Source organism: Heterodontus francisci, chromosome 8 (genome assembly GCF_036365525.1).
Source record: "Heterodontus francisci isolate sHetFra1 chromosome 8, sHetFra1.hap1, whole genome shotgun sequence".
Taxonomy (NCBI): Eukaryota; Metazoa; Chordata; class Chondrichthyes; order Heterodontiformes; family Heterodontidae; genus Heterodontus; species Heterodontus francisci.
The window spans coordinates 12,971,271-12,989,141 of NC_090378.1; the positions used below are offsets into that span (position 1 = coordinate 12,971,271).

General features: G+C 43.3%; 1 protein-coding gene across 19 annotated transcripts in view; it reads right to left on the bottom strand.

Annotated features, from left to right (window-relative positions):
* Positions 1-17,871, bottom strand: part of adgrl2a (adhesion G protein-coupled receptor L2a) — an 877,972-nt gene that overhangs the window by 64,634 nt on the left and 795,467 nt on the right. For 18 of the 19 annotated variants that reach the window (XM_068036644.1, XM_068036649.1, XM_068036640.1 and 15 more), the window contains 3 exons: positions 16,001-16,104; positions 10,736-10,921; positions 10,479-10,517 (listed from right to left, as the gene is read on the bottom strand). In XM_068036644.1, coding sequence (XP_067892745.1) covers positions 10,479-10,517; positions 10,736-10,921; positions 16,001-16,104 — 329 coding nt within the window. The remainder of the gene's footprint in view (positions 1-10,478; positions 10,518-10,735; positions 10,922-16,000; positions 16,105-17,871) is intronic. The other variant, XM_068036653.1, reaches the window with a different exon arrangement.

Genomic DNA, 17,871 nt, shown 5'->3' on the forward strand with positions numbered 1-17,871 from the left:
GGTGCAGTCAGGCCATGGGGTGCGGGGCTGGCTTGTAAGTGTGTAAGAGGATTTCGAAAATTTTCCACTTTGGGCACTCTCAAGATTAGGCAATCCAATTAGACCAAAAGTAAAGCTGCCTTTACTCTGTCCCAGCTTATCCTCATCCTTTAACCATCATCCTGCAGCCAGTTGGAGGGAGCTTCCCATTTGGTGCCGGTGTTGCATTATGCCCACTGGTAAATGGGTTGCAGCTGCTCAAAATTCACTGATCGAGCGAGCTGGGAGTATTTTAATCATTTACACTGCCATAAATTCCTGCTGAGTTTTAGCCCATCGCTGCTACTTATCAATACACACTGGATACACACTATGTACACAGCAAGATGGCAGCTACCCTATAATGGCACAAAGTGCAGCTGCTAGTAACTCTTACTCATATTTTCTGTGGAAAAAAGTCTAAGGATTGACTTACACAGGTACTATATTTTATATCATTAGACACATTTACAGTAGTGAGAAGGTGGAACTTGCTATGACAAGGAGTAGTTGAGGCAAATAGCATTGATGTGCTAAAGGGCAAGCGAGATAAGTACATGAAGGAGAAAGGAAAAGAAGGATAAGCTAATAGGGCGAGATGAAGTCAGATGGGAGGTAGTTTCTGTGGAGCACAAACACTGACAAGCGCCTGTGGGGCTGAATGGCCTGTTCCTGTGCTATGAACGCCTATGTAAATCAATGCACATTATGCTCACGTTGCCTGGCTCCTCAAATGCAAGGCCAGATCAGACTGGAGGGCTGGAATGCTAATAAGGACTGCAAAGTGCTACATATCCCATTGCCGTGCCTTTGAAATTAAGAATGAGTTTAACCATTGCACAGAAATCCAGAGGTGATCCATTTTGGCAAAAGGGATAGGGTGAGGCAATGTAGACTAAATGGTACAGTTCTAAAGAGTATACAGAGACATAGGGACCTGGGGGTGCATGTGCATCGATCATTAAAGATGGCAGGACATATTGAAAGAGAAGTTAGCAAAGCATATGGGATCTTGGGCTTCATAAATAGAGGCATTGAGTACAAAAATAGGGAGGTTATGCTGAATGTTAATAGAACTATGGTTCAGCCATGAGAGAATTTCATCCAGTTCTGGTCGCCATACTTTGCAAAGGATGTGAGGGTCCTTGAGAGGGTGCAGAAGAGATTTACCACAATGGTTTCAGGGATGAGGGATTTTAGTTACAAGGTTAGGTTGGAGAAGCTGGGGTTGTTCTCCTTGGAGCAAAGGAGATTGAGGGGAGATTTGAAAGAGGTGTACAAGATTATGACAGGTTTGAACAGGGTAGACAAAGAAAAGCTATTCCCATTAGCTGATGGTGCAATGACTAGAACAAAGAACAAAGAAAATTACAGCACAGGAACAGGCCCTTCGGCCCTCCAAGCCTGCGCCGATCCAGATCCTCTATCTAAACCTGTCGCCTATTTTCTAAGGGTCTGTATCTCTTTGCTTCCTGCCCATTCATGTATCTGTCTAGATACATCTTAAAAGACGCTATCGTACCCACGTCTACCACCTCCGCTGGCAACGCGTTCCAGGCACCCACCACCCTCTGCGTAAAGAACTTTCCACGCATATCCCCCCTAAACTTTTCCCCTTTCACTTTGAACTCGTGTCCCCTAGTAATTGAATCCCCCACTCTGGGAAAAAGCTTCTTGCTATCCACCCTGTCTATACCTCTCATGATTTTGGACACCTCAATCAGGTCCCCCCTCAACCTCCGTCTTTCTAATGAAAATAATCCTAATCTACTCAACCTCTCTTCATAGCTAGCGCCCTCCATACCGGGCAACATCCTGGTGAACCTCCTCTGCACCCTCTCCAAAGCATCCACATCCTTTTGGTAATGTGGCGACCAGAACTGTACGCAGTATTCCAAATGTGGCCGAACCAAAGTCCTATACAACTGTAACATGACCTGCCAACTCTTGTACTCAATGCCCCGTCCAATGAAGGAAAGCATGCCGTATGCCTTCTTGACCACTCTATTGACCTGCGTTGCCACCTTCAGGGAACAGTGGACCTGAACACCCAAATCTCTCTGGACATCAATTTTCCCCAGGACTTTTCCATTTACTGTATAGTTCACTCTTGAATTGGATCTTCCAAAATGCATCACCTCGCATTTGCCCTGATTGAACTCCATCTGCCATTTCTCTGCCCAACTCTCCAGTCTATCTATATTCTGCTGTATTCTCTGACAGTCCCCTTCACTATCTGCTACTCCACCAATCTTAGTGTCGTCTGCAAACTTGCTAATCAGTCCACCTATACTTTCCTCCAAATCATTAATGTATATCACAAACAACAGTGGTCCCAGCACGGATCCCTGTGGAACACCACTGGTCACACGTCTCCATTTTGAGAAACTCCCTTCCACTGCTACTCTCTGTCTCCTGTTGCCCAGCCAGTTCTTTATCCACCTAGCTAGTACACCTTGGACCCCATGCGCCTTCACTTTCTCCATCAGCCTGCCATGGGGAACCTTATCAAACGCCTTACTGAAGTCCATGTATATGACATCGACAGCCCTTCCCTCATCAATCAACTTTGTCACTTCCTCAAAGAATTCTATTAAGCTGGTAAGACATGACCTTCCCTGCACAAAACCATGTTGCCCATCACTGATAAGCCCATTTTCTTCCAAATGGGAATAGATCCTATCCCTCAGTATCTTCTCCAGCAGCTTCCCTACCACTGACGTCAGGCTCACCGGTCTATAATTACCTGGATTATCCCTGCTACCCTTCTTAAACAAGGGGACAACATTAGCAATTCTCCAGTCCTCCGGGACCTCACCCGTGTTTAAGGATGCTGCAAAGATATCTGTTAAGGCCCCAGCTATTTCCTCTCTCGCTTCCCTCAGTAACCTGGGATAGATCCCATCCGGACCTGGGGACTTGTCCACCTTAATGCCCTTTAGAATCCCCAACACTTCCTCCCTCCTTATGCCGACTTGACCTAGAGTAATCAAACATCTGTTCCTAATCTCAACATCCGTCATGTCCCTCTCCTCGGTGAATACCGATGCAAAGTACTCGTTTAGAATCTCACCCATTTTCTCTGAGTCCAAGCATAACATTCCTCCTTTGTCCTTTAGTGGGCCAATCCTTTCTCTAGTTACCCTCTTTCTCCTTATATATGAATAAAAGGCTTTGGGATTTTCTTTAACCCTGTTTGCTATAGATATTTCATGACCCCTTTTAGCCCTCTTAATTCCTCGTTTCAGATTGGTCCTACATTCCCGATATTCTTTCAAAGCTTCGTCTTTCATCAGCCGCCTAGACCTTATGTTTGCTTCCTTTTTCCTCTTAGCTAGTCTCACAATTTCACCTGTCATCCATGGTTCCCTAATCTTGACTAGGAGAAACAGATTTAAGATTTTGGGCAAGAGATGCAGTGGGGATGTGAGGAACTTTTTTTTTTACACAGCGAGTGGTGATGACCTGGAACACTCTGCCTACAAGGGTTCTGGAAGCGGAGACGATGAATAATTTCAAATGGATATTGGATAAGCAGTTCAGTTCAGTTCAGTTCAGAGATGCAGCACTGAAACAGGCCCTTTGGCCCACCGAGTCTGTGCTGACCATCAACCACCCATTTATACTAATCCTGCACTAATTCCATATTCCTACCACATTCCCACCTGTCCCTATATTTCCCTACCACCTACCTATATTAGGGGCAATTTACAATGGCCAATTTACCTATCAACCAGCAAGTCTTTGGCATGTGGGAGGAAACCGGAGCACCCGGAGGAAATCCACGCAGACACAGGGAGAACTTGCAAACTCCACACAGGCAGTACCCAGAATTGAACCGGGGTCGCTGGAGCTGTGAGGCTGCGGTGCTAACCACTGCGCCGCACTTGAGGGAAATAAACTTACAGAGCAATGGAGATAGAGCTGGGTAATGGGACTGATTGGTTTGCTCTGCTGACAGCCAGCATGGATCTGACAGGCTGAATGGCCCTCTTCTGTGCCATTAACTCTGTGAAAGGCCATTTTGTTCAGTTTCCCTATAAAGCTAGCAGGTTGATGACATGTGTGAGGTCATGACCTTTATTACACCAGAGGGGGTGGGGGGGGGGGGTGTGGAGCGACAGACCAAAACAGATGAAAAGATGCCGACGTGGTGGGGGACAACAGGGTGTGGGGGGAGGTGTCCTTTCAGGAGAGATACAGAGATGAAGAAAGCAATGTAAAAGGTAGACAGAGAGATAAATAATCAGGCACAGGCAGAGACCAGGGGATGATATACAGAGAGGGAAGATGTGATAGAGGGAAATTAAACTGAGATAAATAGAGAGAGGGATACACACAGGCAGGGTGAGATAAACAAAGGGGGACAGAGAGGAAAAGGTTGGGGGTTGATTTGAAACAGATGCAAGCGATAAACAGATGAATTGATTGGCAAAGACAAAGTGGCAAGAGAGAAAAACAGAGATAGAGAAAAAGAGAGATACGGACAAATGCATACACATCCTGAGTGAGAAATAGAGGGAGAAATGAGAACCAGACAGAATGACACACACACACATTGATTCCTGATTAAAATCTTAAAGAACAGATCAATCGATGTTTTAAATCTGGACATCCTCTTGTTTAACAATGGAGATGGCATAAAGTCATCCACAGAAAGTCTCAGCCACAGTCTAGGCTCCTCAGGTTCTTTAATAAAAGTAGGTTTGAGAGAAAGCTTTGCAAATCACTGGGTTGACCAGGAAGGATGCAAGTGAACAAAAAAAAATCTACACAACAGGAAAAACAAACAACTGGAGACCATTAAAATCCTGTCAGAAAGTAATTAAATTTAATCAATTTAATCAGTTAATCAATTCTGTGCTCTAATGTATAGTTAATGCAAGAGTGAATTAGGCAGAAGGAACCCTGCTGTATTTCAGGACAGTGCAATTTAGTAACTGCTACAGCTTTCCTCTCTCCCCCTCATATGCCTTTATTAGATCAATGTTAATATAACCAGCTCCAGTAACAAAGCACTTTATGCAAATAAAAACAGGATGATTTTAAACAGTGCTTTAAACCTGCAAGAATGATTAGAAAAAGTCTGGCAAGGCTTCTGTCAGCATAAGATTAATTAGCCTAATCCATCTTAATATCCTCTTTCTGTCTAGTTTCCGAGCCACTATGACCTTCCTAGCAGGTGGAAGATACTTAGATGTGGCATTACAGGCTTTTTTTGCCTTCTCTAATGGGAGTCTGAATAGTCAAAATGCTAATATCAATTCTACTCCAGCCATTAACTATGAAGGTGGAGAGATAGGTCTACTGAGAGCTGTTTTCCTTTTTACTCACTTCAAGAATGCAGCTCTGTGCTTTTAATCTGCACAGTGAAGAAACCTTATGTCATGAATAATGAACTTGTTTGAGATTACAAAACAATTTGTAATTTTTTTTGTTTAAAACAGCGTTGATTATAAATACAGCTTGTAAACTAAACGGCAATTAATCGGCCGGTCATTCTGCCAGTGCAGAACAGAACGAAAAAGAGAGCTGCAAAGTGAAGGCTAGTCCTCCTCCAGAATATTATTTAATTCAACAGAGGAGCAGTTAACCATCAATCCGCAAGCTTCAGAATGGCACTGCTTTCTTTTACAGGTGATAAGTGGCCAAGGTCACTGAAACCGCTTTTGATATTGTTCCATTAATTTTGGATTTCGAAAGTGTGGTGTCTGGGAGCTGGCTCTTACCGTTTATGCGATTAAAGCACTTTTTAGGAGCCTGGTGACAATCAAGTCGATCCCACTTATTGCTGCTAAAAAAGCAGCTTGAATATCCCTTAACCAACGAGTGGAAGAGTTTGCATTTGTGGTCCACAGTACAACATCGTATGTGGACTCTGGGCGGAGTGAGCTGGATGGGCCGAATAGCCTTTTGTCTTGCTTCTCATCTTTGCTGTTTCGATACAAAAACAGGCGCAGACCAGGTAACCTGGTCTGCAAAACAGCGTTCGATGAGGGTAGAACACGACACATTGAAAGAATGAAAGGGTGAAGTATCGGGTTACTTGTGCCCCAGCCATATGCCCTTTCTTGCCCGCCAAGCTTGTCTTTTCATAATTATTTTACAAGGATATTAATCGTTTGAAAACAAGGAATATTAAAGGGGATGGAGAGTGAGCATGGCAGAGGCATTTGATGAGGTGATTTATGAGGGACAAAAACACACTGGCACAGACGTAATGATTTCTTTCTGTTTGGAACATTCTGCGACTCAGTCACCAGTAGTTAGGATATAAAATGGAAGGGGGCAAAAAACACCATAATCCGAGTCCAGAAGGTTTTCTGATTCATCATTCCTTTTAAAGCTATAGTTTTTCAGACTTTTTTCCCCCTGTCTGGGGATCCCTTCCAAATATAGATGTACACTCCCATGGACACCATGCAATTATTGTTACAACTGCCAGAGTCCCTGTTCATCGGCTGAAATTACTGGCATCAGTTCAACTTCAGAGAACCGTGCTATCATTGCAGACAGCCGACCTGCTTTTATTGGTGGTCAACAATGGGGGAATGCATGCTAGCCAGCCAACATATAATCATATCTGGTGACCTCTGACACTTGGATCAATTCCTCCTCATCTCTGGGATTTCCTCACAATCTCCTTGGCAATTAAGAATCCCAGTTGGAAAAAACTATGCTTCAGAGTTACGCTTAGTTAACTTTTATTAGACAAACCACAACTTAAATAAAATAACACATGCTGGGAGGATATCACGTCATACTATTGCCCCGTCCCCATCTGCAGAGCACAATTAATTAACTGTGTTGCCAGTCAGACCAAATTTAACGGGATACAGATACACACACACACTCTATATAATCTCACATCCACGGTGAAGGAAAGTGTGTTGCCGCATCAAGGCCATTAGGAAGACAAATGCATGTTGGCTTTTATTGCAAGGGTATTGGAGTACAAGAATAAGGAAGTCTTGATACAATTGGTGAGACCATGCCTGGAGTACTGTGTGCAGTTTTGGTCTCCATACCTAAGGAAGGATAATCTTGCCTTGGACACGGTACCAGTATTTAGATGAGCACTTGAAACGCCATAGCATACAAGGCTACGGGCCAAGTTCTGGAAAATGGGACTAGAATAGATAGGCTTGATGACCAGCACAGATACGGTGGGCCGAAGGGCATGTTTCTGTGCTGTATAACTCTATGACTCTAAGGTTCACTAGATTTGTTCCTGGGATGAGAGGGCTGTCCTATGATGAGAAGCTGAGTAAATTAGGCCTATACCCTCTGGAGTTTAGAAGAATGAGAGGTGATCTCATTGAAATATGCAAGATTCTGAAGGGGTTTAACAGGGTAGACACTGAGAGGCTGTTTCCCCTGGCTGGGGAATCTGGAACATAGGGCACAGTCTCAGGATAAGGGGCCAATCATTTAGGACTGAGAAGGTTTGTGAATCTTTGGAATCCTCTACCCCCGAGGGTTGTGGATGCTCCATTGCTGAGTATATTCAAGGCCGAGATCGATGGACTTTTGGTCTCTCAGGGAATCAAGGAATATGGGGAGTGGGCAGGAAAGTGGAGTTGAGGCAGAAGATCAGCCATGATCGTATTGAATGGCGGAGCAGGCCAAAGGGGCCGTCTGCTCCTTTTTCTCATGTTCTTCTGTTAAGGCCGAGAAATGCCCCTTGTAGAATTCACAATAAAAATCAATGCAAGGTGCATGGTATTTGAGCTCAGTCACTATTTTCAATGGGTCTGTTTGTGCCCTCTGCATTATGTCAGTGAAGGCTGTAAATTGAAAAGATGTATTCATTTACTATACGAAAACCAAGGTTGGCACTGATTTAAACCAGGGTATCTCGTAGAAAAAATGTAAAATGAAAATGTCAGCTCGGTAGCGCTCTCATCTGAGTCAGAAGTCAGAGTTATAATTACCCATGCTATAGTAATGTAGGTGGAGATTGCAGTGAATGGGGAGTGATACAACATGGATAAATCCTTAGGCTGAGATGAAATGCATCCTAGGCTTTCAAGGGACGCAAGATAAGAAACACCGGAGGCTCTGACCATCATTTTCCAATTCTCTCTGGTTACAGGTGTGGTGCCAGAGGATTGGAGGACAGTTAATGTTGTACCATTGTTTAAAAATGGAGAAAGGGACAGACTGAGTAATTATAGGCCAGTCAGACTAACCTCAGTGATGGGAAAATTAATGGAAAAAATTCTGAGGAACAGGATAAATCTTCAATTAGAAAGACACGGATTAATCTAAGACAATCAGCATGGATTTGTTCAGGGAAAGTCGGGTCTGACTAATATTGAATTTTTCGAGAAGGTTTGATGAGGCCAGCACATTTGATGTAGTCTATTCAGCTCTTAGCAAAGCTTTTGATAATGTCGCACAAGACAGACTGGTCACAAAAGTAAATACCCATGGGATCCAAAGTAAAGTGGCAAATTGGATCCAAAACTGGCTCAGAGGCAGGAAGCAAAGGATATTGGTCGATGGGTGTTTTTGTGACTGAAATACTGCTTCCAGTGGGGCTCCACAGGGCTCAGGACTGCATCTGTTGCTGTTTGTGGTATATCACAATGATTTGGACCTAAATGTATGGTGTATGGTGCCTTTAACAGCGATGTCCCTTTAAGATCTTAGAATGCTAATGAGCTAAGTACATGGATGCAATCATGTGACTACATGCCAGTGTCACTCTGTAACTGTAACACCAAGAGACAAGTCCTGTAAATTGGTAGCTCTGCACTGTATATACTTGTTAGCTGTTAATAAACCTGTTTGAGATCTTCAATCAACTGAACTCCATACATCTTATTTATGTTGCATCAGACAACATAAAAAGCTTCTCATTACATATGGTACATGATTAAGATGCTTGGAGATGATACAAAAATTGGCCATGTGGTTGATCGTGAGAAAGAAAGCTGCAGACTGTAGGAAGAGATCAATGGACTGGTCAGGTGGGCAGAAATGTGGCAAATGAAAATCAATCCATAGAAGTGCATGGTAATGCATTTGGGAAGGGCAAACAATGCAAGGGAATACACAAGTGATAGGACATTGAGAAGTGTAGAGGAACAGAGGGACCTTGGCTAGACTGGTAGACAAGCTGGTCAAGAATCCATATGGCATACTTGCCTTTAGTAGCCGAGGCACAGAATATATGAGCTGGGATGTTGTGCTGGAACACGAGTACTGCGCACAGTTCTGGCCACCGCACTAAATGAAAGATGTGATTGCACAAGACAGTGTACAGAGGAAACTTAGGAGGATGTTATCTGGACTGGAGAATTTTAGTTATGAGGAAAGATTGGATAGGCTAGGGTTGTTTTCTTTGGAACAGAGGAGGCTGAAAGAAGACTAAATTTAAGTTTATAAAATTATGAGGGGTCTAGATAGAGTGGACAGGAAGGTCCTATTCCCCTTGGTTGAGTGGGCCATAACCACGGGACATGGATTTAAATAAGAGGTAGGAGGTTTAAAAGGGATTTGAGGGGAATTCTTTCACCCAAAGTGTGATGGGGGTCTGGAGCTCACTGCTTGAAAGGGTGGTAGAGGCAGAAACCCTCAGAACATTTGAAAAGTACTTGAACTGCTGTAACCTATAGGGTTACAGACCAAGAGCTGGAAAGTTGAATTAGGCTGGTGCAGGCACAATGGGCCGAATAGCCCCCTTCCACACTGCAAATGGATGGAGCGTAGATGTTAAAGATCCCATGGCACAATTCATAGGAGGAGAAGAAAATACAACAGATTGTCCTGGGCAACACTTTTTTTCCATCACCAAAAAAAACAAGATTAACCGGTTGTTCATGTTCATCTCGTTGCTGTTAATGGGACATTGCTGATACAAAATGGCTGTCACATTTACCTCCATGGTGACCACTCTTGATAAAGTAAACCAATGAATGAGTCACTTTATGATTGCTCCATGCAAGTGGGTATATACATTCAAGATGCAGTTATAAACCCACTCCAAACAGGAATTGTGACCTTCAATATCAATATCTATGGTGAAAAAAATTGATGCATTCCATTATTTAATTCTTATTTTCTGAAAGATTGTTGCATGTTTGAAGTGGTGCAAAGAATGGGTTTCCCTTTGGGTTTGAAAAAATGTAGAAATTACTCAGGAGGGCTTCCCAAATCACAGAGAGGCAAGACAATTTCAGCCAGAAACAAATACTACACACAAGCATGAAGCACAGTCAATAAAACAGCAACATAAAAAAAAACTGACACAATGACGTAGGCTCTTGCATACGTTTAGAAAACACAGGAACCAATATTCAGGGGGAAAGGATAAGCAGCAGTGCAAAGGGGATGGGGGTGGGGGTGGGGCAGGAGCTTCATGCAACACACTTGCAAAGCAAGGGAACAGTCTCAGAGGGGGTGGTTGTTGCAGGAGGGCAATAAAAGCAAAAGCGACATCACAGGTGAGCTACCTTAATGTACGCCCTGCAAGTCCTCTCTCTTTTTTGGAGCTTTTCCAATCATAGGAGCCAGAGTTCAACACAGAAAAGAAACAAAACACAAAGGGTTAGTCAGGAAAGAAGACAACAGAATCTTGCCGATTCTCCCCGCCTCCTCCACACCATCATTTCACAAGCGTGCAGAGAATAAGGGGTGACTCTTGCCGCCAACAAACGAAAGAGAGACCATTTACTTTCTGCTCCATGCTTTTATGGCCCATTAGCATTACCTTGTTAAAACTGCGACCCGCAGAGTCTTTCTCGCTCGGTCGCAGCTCCTGGAGCTGTGCATCTAAGATGTCAACAAGCTGTTCCATCAATCTAACTGATGAGCTCACGTCGCCTGCGTAGATTGGTCCTCTGGTATGCTTGGCCAGCTCATTTGCAAGGTTAGCAGCATTTTCACCGCTCCTAATCTGTAATCATAAAATACATATCCTCAGCAGGCTCTCACAATAATGTACAAAGAGCAGCCACTCTCAAGTTCCCATAAACCACACACCCACGTCCGGTAACTTGCTGTGACATATTTGATCACTTCTGCAGACGTGCGAACAGAAACCATTATGGTTAATTAAGAGTTGATGATAATCCACCCAGTCTGGCCCATTCCAAATTCTGGACCTAACTTCTCTGGTTCAGAAGCAGTCATCAGTTCAGTGCCAGGAGTGCACGGCACAGTTTAAATGGCTCATTTTGTCATGTTGCACTGCACTTAATGGCAGAGAGCATCTATCCTAATTCGCAGAGAGCTGAAGCTGCCAGAATGACTCACATTATCTTGGGCAAGTAGCAGCAAGAGCTTTGAGGGACATTACACAAAGGTGCGAGTTGATGACAATCCACTGCTGTGCTTACCGCTACTCACGATAGCTTCTGCTTTTGCTTTTTGGATTGATCTTCCTCCATGAACCCCTCTCCACCTCCCCCCACCCCCCGCCCCCCCATGCAAGGATAAAGTCACTACGCAGTGTAGAAAGAAGCAGTATGGATGATTAAGGTGGCGAGATTTAATTCCTAGCCTGCGTAGAGTCAGCTACTTCTGTAGCCATGGTCAAAGGCACGGATTAATCAAGAACAGTCAGCATGGATTTGTTAAGGGAAGGTCATGCCTGGCTAACTTGATTTAATTTTTTGAGGATTAAACAAGGAGGGTCGATGAGACCAACACATTTAATGTAGTCTATATAGATTTTAGTAAGGCTTTTGACAAGGTCCCACATGGTAGACTGGACAGAAAATTAAAAGTTCATGAGATCCAAAGCAAAGTGGCAAGTTGGAACTCAGTGGTAGGAAGCAAAGGGTAATGATCAATGGATTTTCTTTCCCCCAGTGGAGTTCCACAGGGCTCAGGACTGGATCCCGTGCTTTTTGTGCTATATATCAATGGTTTAGACTTAAATATAGGGGTATGATTAAAAAGCGTGCAGATGATACAGAAATTGGCCATGCGATTGATAGCGAGAACGAAAGCTAGAGAAAGCAGAAAGATATCACTGGACTGGTCAGGTTGGCATAGAAGTGACAAATGGAATTCAATCCAGAGATGTTCATGGCAATGCACTTGGAGAGGGAAAACAAGGCAAAAGAATACACAAATGGTAGGATACTGAGGAGTGTAGAGAAACAGAGGGACCTTGAAGTGCATGTTCACAGATTCCTGAGGTAGCAGGACAGATAGATAAGGTGGTTAAGAAAACATATGGGAAACTTTCCTTTATTGGTCAAGGCCTAGCGTATAAGCGCAGGGATGTTATGCTAGAACTGTATAAAATATGAATTAAACTGCATCTAGAGTACTGCATCCAGTTCTGGTCACTGTATTACAGGAACATGTGATCACAATAGAGAGGTTTAAAAGATTTACGACAATGTTGACAAGAATGGCGAATTTTAGCTAGACGGAAGATTGGATAGGTTGGGGCTGTTTTCTTTGGAAAAGAGGGGCTGAAGGGAGATTTAATTAAGGTGTATAAAATTATGAAGGGTCTAGACAGAGTGGATAGGAAGGACCTATTTCCCTTAGCGGAGAGGTCAATAACCAGAGGGGCATAGATTTAAATTAACTGGTAGAAGGATTAGAAGGGAGCGGAGGAGTAATTTTTCACCCAGAGAGTGAAAGGGTGGTAGAGGCAGAAACCCTCATTGCATTAAAAAAAATACTTAGATAGGCACTTGAGCTCCCATAACCAAAGGGCTATGGGCCAAGAGCTGGAAGCTGCGATTAGGCAGGATAGCTCTTTTACAGCCGGCACAGACATGATGGACTGAATGGCCTCATTCTGTGCTGTAAGCTTTTTGGACCTTTCCATTGCCCATTATGGAGATAAATCAGCCAGGATTCTCCCTCATGATTTTATAATATTTGTTCTTCCACATGGGTGCTGCTAGTAAAATTTTTGGATCTTTCCATTGCCCATCTCTAGTTGCTCTGAGAAGCTGGCTGTGAGGTGAGTGCCTTGTAAGGTCACTTCACAAGGCATTAAGAATAAAGAGTCACATGTAGCAAGACTAGGTTGGGTGGCAGCTTGTCCTCTCTGGAGGTCATTTGTGAACCTGTTGGCTTTTAGGGACAACGTAGCAGCTCTTACGGTAACTTTTGTCTGATGCCAGTGCAATTCTGTCCCACAACCTCTCGCATGGCATTGTTCTCCTTAAAGTAGAGAAGGTTAAGTGGAGATTTCATAGAGGTGTTCAAAATTTAGAGTGGTTTTGAAAGAGTAAGTCAGGAAAAACTGTTTCCACTGGCAGCAGGGTCAGCAACCAGAGGACACACATTTAAGATCATTGACAAAATAACCAGAGGGGAGATGAAGAGAACTTAAAAAAACTGCAGTGAGTTGTTATGATTTGGAATACACTACCCGAAAGGGCAGTGGAAGCAGATTCAATAGTAACTTTCAAAAGGAAATCAGATATGTACATCAAAATGAAACGTACAGGGCTATAAGGAGAGAAAGTGAGAGAGTGGAATTAATATGGTTGTCCTCGAAGATGGCTGTGTTTTGGCCGTGCTGTGATGAATCTCAAAGATACAGCACAGGCACGATGGGCCAAATGGCCTGCTGTAGTGCTGTATGATTCTAGGTATCCTCATACATGAATCACAATACGTTAGCATGCAAGTACAGCAAGTAATTAGGAAGGCAAATGGAATGTTGGCCTCAATGCATGGGGGATGAAGTATAAAAGTAGGGAGGTCTTATTAATTGTGTATCAGTTGTTTAATTATATGTAGGTGGAGGGTGTTAACTGAAGTCTTGCTTGATCTATTTAGAGATACAGCACTGAAACAGGCCCTTCGGCCCACCGAGTCTGTGCCGACCAACAACCACCCATTTATACTAACCCTACAGTAATCCCATATTCCCTACCACCTCCCTACACTAGGGGCAATTTACAATGGCCAATTTACCTATCAACCTGCAAGTCCTTTGGCTGTGGGAGGAAACCGGAGCACCCGGCGAAAACCCACACAGGCACAGGGAGAACTTGCAAAATCCGCACAGGCAGAACCCAGAATCGAACCCGGATCCCTGGAGCTGTGAGGCTGCGGTGCTAACCACTGCGCCGCCCCAGGAGACTGAGACTGGTGGAGGGTTTGATTGAGGAGCTACATGTTTGTAATCTTTTTACTCTGTACAATAAATGTGAAACTGAGTAAAGATAGGCTCCAGCATCATCCTTCCACAACAAGCTTTCTGAACTTTAACAGTCTTGCTACAACAGTACAGGGCATTGCTGAGACCGCACCTCGAATACTGCGTGCAGTTTTGATCTCCTTACTTAAGGAGGGATATACTTGCATTGAAGACAATTCAGAGAAGGTTCACTAGATTGATTCCGAGGATGAAGGGGTCACTTATGATGAAAGATTGAGCAGGTTGGGCCCATACTCATTGCAGCTTAGAAGAGTGAGAAGTGATCTTATTGAAACACATAAGATTCTGAGGGGGCTTGACAGGATAGATGCTGAGAGGATGGGGGAACCTAGAACTAGGGGGCACAGTTTCAAAATAAGGGGTCTCCCATTTAAGATGGAGATGAAGAGGAATTTCTTCTCTCAAAGGGTTGCTAATCTTTGGAGGCTGGGTCATTGAATATATTCAAGGCTGAGTTAGACAGATTTTTGATCTACAAGGGAGTCAAGGGTTATGGGGGGCAAGCAGGAAAGTGGAGTTAAGGCCACAATCAGATCAACCATGATCTTAATGAATGGCGGAGCAGGCTTGATGGGCTGAATGGTCCATTCCTGCTCCTATTTCTTATGCTCTTATGTATGGGCTCCCCTCAGCAGTGATGGCATCTTCAGTGTCTAGCCCACGCATGAGGATGGGCCACTTAATGATTTTGAGTCACAATGTTGTTAACAGCAGCAACATGCTTCCCAACCTTGGAGCTCGACAGAGAGGGAATGGAGACCTATTCCACTGAGATGATTAACACACACTTGCTATAAAGCGTTAAAGAAGAATGTTGGGAATATACAGTTGGCCAGCCGGCATCTGAAAAAGAGCTGAAAGGCTAACATTTTGAATGTCAAGCCTTTTGCCTGATGAAGTCTCAACTCAGCTTCCAAGGTGTTGTTGGACTGTTGTGTATTTGCAGCACCTTCTAACTCTCCTAACACTGTGTTATTTGGACTATCTAAAGCTTCAAATGAATAAAAAGACTAAAAGCCTAGAAATCACTGTTGACAAGGTTAAATTTGCAAATGCTTAATGCACTTGTATTGAATTTCGCATTCCTTTCACTTGAACAGAGGTGCTGACCATTTAAATTAAGACTACCATCTCAATTAAAACAGTGTCTGATCCAAGTGTGTTAAGACTCTTGTAAGTTAAGATCACCAGCAGTAACCTCCAGGCTGAGCTCCACTGGTGGAATAAATCATTTGGCCATTTTCTCACCAATTTTCGCTGTTTGGAAATGTATTATTTCAAGATTAAATGGCTCAGAAGCTGATAAAGAGAGACACAAATGTCTTTACAGCAGTCTTTGTTCAAACACAGCAGACTCTCCCACACGTTAATTGCATATGAGGGGTGCTACACAAATGCTCTTTGAATTCCCAATTACTCACTGAATCTCCTAAAAGAAAACTAATATGTCCATTTCTTCACAGGCCACAAATTGGTTGCCAATGGCAACCAGACTGGAAGCTGAAGTCTCCAAATGCGAAGGCAAAAGGTCACTTTGTTCCTGAGGATAAGTACCCACAATGCCTCTTTGATCCTTAAAACAGGCAACTTATTTTTATTAAACCCTTGGTTATAAGGATGTAATAGCACATGCATATGTGAGCAGTCATTTGAGGATTCTATATCAGTGAGGTACAAGTTTAGAAAGTCTTTAACAGACTTTCAGCTAACACAGTGTAAATATTGCTCAAAAATCTGATGCATTACTGAGGTTTTCATCAAATGGAATCTTCAGCACTTGGTTTTAATCACCGCTGGTTGGCATTTAAACAAAATAAAACCTCATGAACAAACCTTTTGAGCCACTTGATTGACCCAGTGTGAAGTACAGTTGCTAAGATCAGGACCCTTAGGGTTCCACATTCCAGTGGAAACCATGCAGAGATAAGAGGCAGTGCCTACAAGAGATGAAGCAGAACAAATTAGATAAGCCTTGGAAGCGTATTTCTGTGCATGTAAAACACCAACAGTGCATAAATAGTGGTTTAGCCTCTACAGTTACCCGCTGCTCCAAACTACTAACCACCTCTGACTACCCACTGACACAGCCAAGTGCCCACCATCCAGGAAATGCCAACTATTCCAATCCAAATATTTGACTTCTCCAGCTATGACTCATCTGGTCCAATTTTGAACATCCCTGCTACTTAAAAAAAGGCAACAAAAATGCAAAGCGCATAGAAATGACCAGTCACATCTCTCAGTGCTTCAAACACAAGAAATTACTTTGGAGGCGGCTGATTGTTAGGACGTGGGCAAATGTTGTAGCCATTTATATTTAAAATTCATTTTTTGGGATGTGGGTGTCGCTGGCCAGGCCGGGATTTATTGCCCATCCCTAGTTAGACCGTAAGAATATAAGAAATAGGAGCAGGAGTAGGCCATTTGGCCCTACGAGCCTGCTCTACCATTCAATATCAATGGCAGATCCCCTACCTCAACTCCACCTCCCTGCACTGTCCCCATATCCCTTAATTCCCCTATCAACTTCTGTCTTGAATATACACAACGACTGAGCAGCTGCAGCTGTCTGGGGAAAAGAATTCCAAAGATTCCCAATCCTTTGAGTGAAGAAGCTTTCCTCATCTAAATGGCTGACTCCTTAATCTGAGACTCAGACCTGGTGTTCTGGAATCCCCAGACAGAGGAAACAATTTCTCAGCATCTACCCTTTCAAGCCCCTTACGAATTTTCTGCTTCTAAGCTCCAGAGGCTACAGGCCAGTCCTCTGAGAAGGTGGTGATGGGTTTTATTCCTGTAGTGGTTTGATACAACTGAGTGGCTTGCTAGGCCACTTCGAAAGGCAGTTTCAGAGTCAACCATGCTGGTGTGGGACTGAGGCACATATAGGCCCAAACTGGGTAAGGACAGCAGGTTTCTTGCCCTCAAAGGACGTTAACCAGTTGGGTTTTTACAACAATCTAACAGCTTCATGGTCACCTTTATTGATACATAGCCTTTTATTTCCAGATTTAAAAATAAGAATTTAAATTCAGTCCTCAAACGCATTTACAACTTCCCATAATTTGGCCCTGCATTATTAATTATAAATTTATATGATTTGAAATTTAGATGCTCCCCCCTTCAAAATAAAGAGGCAACTTCCCATTTATCTCACGCCTTTCGAATCTTTAGGACATCACATAACCCTTTACAGCCAATGAAGTACTTTTGAAGTGTTGTCACTGTTGCAATGTTGCCACTGTTATTTTGCTGGTAAGTGCAGCAGCTGATTTGTGCACAGCAAGGTCCCATAAACAGTACTGAGATGCATGACCAGAGAATCTGATCTTGATGGTGTTGGTTGAGAGGCGAAAGTTGGCCAGGACACCAGAAGGACCTGAACACTGGGAATGAACTCTGTCAAATTGTGTCAAAAATGTCAAATTTTGCTTTGTGACGCTCCTGTGCGGCACCTTTGGATGTTTTAATATGTTTAAGGCACTATAGAAATACAAGTTGTTGAATCATGGCTCATACCCTGGGCCAATTATTTATTGTCCTCTAACCTTGCTTCAACTGATAACTACACTTGGTTGACTCCCAGTGTGCAACATATGTGATCAAATAGTAACATATTAGAGATCTTACCAGGCATGCACTTATCAACTTTTCGCCATTATTAATTAAGATGTCCCGATTTATAATGAACATTGCCTTTGTAA